Source organism: Pollachius pollachius (assembly GCF_949987615.1).
Source record: "Pollachius pollachius genome assembly, chromosome: 20".
NCBI lineage: Eukaryota > Metazoa > Chordata > Actinopteri > Gadiformes > Gadidae > Pollachius > Pollachius pollachius.
The window spans coordinates 13509599-13513591 of NC_136953.1; the positions used below are offsets into that span (position 1 = coordinate 13509599).

General features: G+C 50.6%; 1 protein-coding gene across 1 annotated transcript; it reads right to left on the reverse strand.

The window, feature by feature from the left end:
* Nucleotides 1-672: 672 nt before the first annotated feature.
* LOC307090824 (alpha-2 adrenergic receptor-like) lies at nt 673-2196 on the reverse strand (the record flags this gene model as incomplete). Its single annotated transcript, XM_079757611.1, has 2 exons — nt 673-1255; nt 1412-2196. 2 exons carry the CDS (start codon nt 2194-2196, stop codon nt 673-675), a joined length of 1368 nt encoding a protein of 455 aa, XP_079613737.1.
* Nucleotides 2197-3993: the final 1797 nt, after the last annotated feature.

Sequence of the window (3993 nt, forward strand, 5' to 3'; positions counted from 1 at the left end):
TGGCACTGGTGGAACGACACACTGATGACACAGTAGTTGAGTACATATAGAGCGGCGGCAAAGGGAACGCAAAGGACTTTCCCTCCACCTCGACTCACCATATTCGAAGTGTCCACGGGATTATTTTCACGACACCGCTAACCTGTGGGAATAATTTATAATATTTTCTTTTTAGGCATTGCTCTAGAATGATTTCTTCCAGGTTTTTGCTCTAGAATGATTTCTTCCAGGTTTTGGCTCTAGTATAACATATTCCAGGGTTTTGCCCTTGAATGACTTCCTTCGGGTTTACTCTAGAAAGAAGTATTCCAGGTTTTTGCTCTAGAATGACTTCTTCCAGGTACTGGCTCTATAATAACTTATTCCAGGTTTATGGATCTAGAGTGACTTCTTCCAAGTTGTAGCTCTAGAATAAGGTATTCCAGGTTTGTGTATCTAGAATGACTTCTTCCAAATTTTGGCTCTAGAATAATGTTCCAGTTTTTTTGCTCTAGAATGTCTTCCTTCGGGTATGCTATAGAAAGACGACTTCTAGGGGTTTACAGGGCTCTGGCAGAACCTCTTCCAGGGTTCCTGGCTCTAGAATGACTTATTCCAGGGGGGTTTTGCTCTAGAATGACTTCCTTCCGGTTTGCTCTCTAGCAAGACGTCTTCCGGGGTTTTTCGGAGGCTCTAGAATGACCTCTTCCACGAGCGGCACAGGATCTTCTGGAATGCCTGGCGGAAGTCCTGGTTGAAGATGGTGTAGATGGCGGGGTTCAGCGAGCTGTTGCAGTAGCCGATCCAGAAGAAGAACTTGAAGAGCGGCTCGGGGATGCGGCAGGCCTCGCGGCACACGCCGTACAGGCTGTAGCTGAAGAAGAAGGGGAACCAGCACAGCACGAACACGCCCATGACCACGGCCAGGACGAAGGTGAACCTCTTCTCCCGCGCCTGGTAGGCCTTCTTCCCGGACACCGAGCTCCGACGCCGCTGCCCCCCCCGCCGTCGCTGCCGCCGGGACGCCTGGAAGATCTCCATGGACTTGTTGCCGGCCCGGGAGAGGGGGTGTTTGAGGGACAGGGAGCTGCTCTTGCGGCACGCCAGCGCTGCTTTGACCTCGGCGCCACCGCCGCCGCCAACACCGGCAGTCTTGAAGTCGCGGCTTTGAGGCTTTTTGTGATGACTTTTGACCCCCTCATCCGATGAGGAGCTCTCGTCCATTTCGACCCCGTCTGTACGGGTCTGGGTTTGGGTTTGAGTCTGGGTCTGGGTCCTGGTTGGGGTCTGGGTCTGGGTCTGAGTCTCCGTCTGGGTCTGGAGGCTAGCGGTGCTTGGGTGGGTGGACAGAGTGGGGGGAGGAGGAGGAGGAGGAGGAGGAGGAGGAGGAGGAGAAGGAGAAAGAGGAGAAGAAGCAGGGGGAGGGGGACACTGGCAGCGGCCGTTCTCGCGCTCTCCGCGGTACGGCGACGTCGCCTTGCTCAGGCCGTTCTCCGTCTGCTGCGTGGTTGTGACGTCGGACCGGGGCTTCTTCACGGACATGTTCCGCGTGCGCGTCTTGGCCACCTGGTAGATGCGCACGTACACGAGCACCATGATCACGCACGGCGCGAAGAAGGACGCCACGCTGGAGGACAGGATGTACCACGTGTCGTCGTTGAGCGCGCACTGGGGCAGCGGGGAGCCGACGATGAGGTCATTGTGGCCGTCGATCAGCACGAGGGGCGGGGACGAGATGCACGCGGATATCAGCCACACGATCAGAATGATACACTTGACGCGCTTGGGCGTGCGCTTGAGGTTGTACTCGACCGCCTGCGTGACGGACCAGTACCTGTCCAGGCTGATGGCGCACAGGTGCACGATAGACGAGGTGCAGAACAGCACGTCCAGCGCCAGGTATATGCCGCACCAAACTTTCCCGAAATACCAGTAGCCCATGAGTTCGTTGGCCAGGGAGAAGGGCATGACCAGCGTGGCGACTAGAATGTCGGCGGTGGCCAGCGACACCAGAAAAAGGTTCTGGGGAGCTTTGAGTGCGCGGCTGGTCAGCACGGCGATGACCACCAGTATGTTCCCGACCACGGTAAAGAGGATGAGGAAACTCACCAGGGCGGCGATGCCGGCGATCGCTGCTAAGGAGTATCCCGTGTCCAGGGAGGAGTTGATGTGAACCACGGAGAACGATTCCGCACCGCTCAGATTCAACGAATCCATCCCGCTCCAACACCGAAAGAAGAAGAAGAAGAAGAAAAAAAAATAGTTACATTCCCAGAGTTTCAATTTTGCGTCTGTGTGTTTTAGAAACAATCAAAATGTGGCGTGACTCGGGTCAAACGAACGCGGTCAGGGTCCCTCGGAGTCCAAGGCAGTCCCGTGCCAAATTGCGCACAGCTTTCACCCTTCAGGGATGAAACGCCGCTGCTCTCTCTCACTCAGTGGTCCGCTGCTTGCGGGGAGAGGCGCGCCTCGTAGCGACGCGTTGGGAAAAGTGCCGCTCGAAACCAACGGAGAGGAAAAGCGAAAGGAGAATCCATGAAGACATCTGCTGCGTCCTCACGGCAGGTGAATCCGCGCGGTGTGTGCTGCTCCAACCCCTCCCCTCTTCAAAACACTGTGCACTTTTCATGTGCACCCCCCCCCCCATCTCTCGGTGCTGGTTAATGAGTGTTTCATCTCATAAATTCAGTGACAACGTGCTACGCCCCCATCCCCCCCCAAAACACACACACACACACACACACACACACACACACACACACACACACACACACACACACACACACACACACACACACACACACTCGATGGAGACCCATATTATTGTGTAACAATAATATGGGTCTCCATCGAGTCGATTGTATTATACAAAATGGGTATATAACAATAGTATACATTATTGTGTATATTAAACAATGACTTCTCACCCAAAGAAAAAGTTCACCGAAATGAAATCCCTCATTAGTGCAATTACTGCCTTTGTGTTGTGTGAGCGCGATCTGAAGTTATTCAAATGTAAAACATATTTAAATAATCGCGAGATGCGCATGCGCGTGCATATAACGCTGGAGGTCACTATTGCTGCGTTTGGATTTGAGCGACAGACAGACAGACCCGCAGACAGACAGACGAGTTGGGCATAGAAGAGTAAATATATGAGGCGCGTTCCTAGGGAGAGACACACACACACACACACACACACACACACACACACACACACACACACACACACACACACACACACACACACACACACACACACACACACACACACACACACAGTGGCCAAAAGAGTGTGTGTGTATTCATGAGTCAGTACGGGCTTGTTGTGCTTTCACTGTGAAACTGCAGCTCGTGTTTTAACACTTCATAGTGACATCATGTAACATTTAGTGTTAAATATGAGACACAGCTTTCATAACATTGCTGTTAGTACTCATTTACATCTGAACAAATGTGTTGAGAGACCAAGAGTTACGATTACTATACTTCTAAGTTAAACGTGTGGCCTTTAAAACGCAACAATATATCATAGAGTAGATGATTATGATGGATTGAATATGATGAATCACATAGCTGTCCTTCATCACCGACTACATGAAGCGGTCTCTTTGCGGTAAACCTTTCACCAAGAATTCACAATGAAATGAGTTTACAAGTTTGATTTTATTATTACATTTTATTAAATAATTGTATGGCCGTGACTTCAGTGCAGGTCATCTCAGCATACAAAATACAAAACTTGTTTGTATTTTTGACGCCGCATAGCGAAATGGGCGACAAGGACGGCCGTAGTCACGACTTCACTTTACTGCCTTCAAGACTTCAGCATGAACTGCTCAAGAACTGTCCGTCTGTCTGTCTTCCTGTCTCTCTGTCGTTCTGTGTCCGTAAATTGCCCCACTCACGATTCCCATCATGTTGTTTATCCAAATGACGTATTGATGATCCATAACTTAATAAATATCCAATATATTTTGATATGGAATCAAAATTCAATATGTATTATTGGAT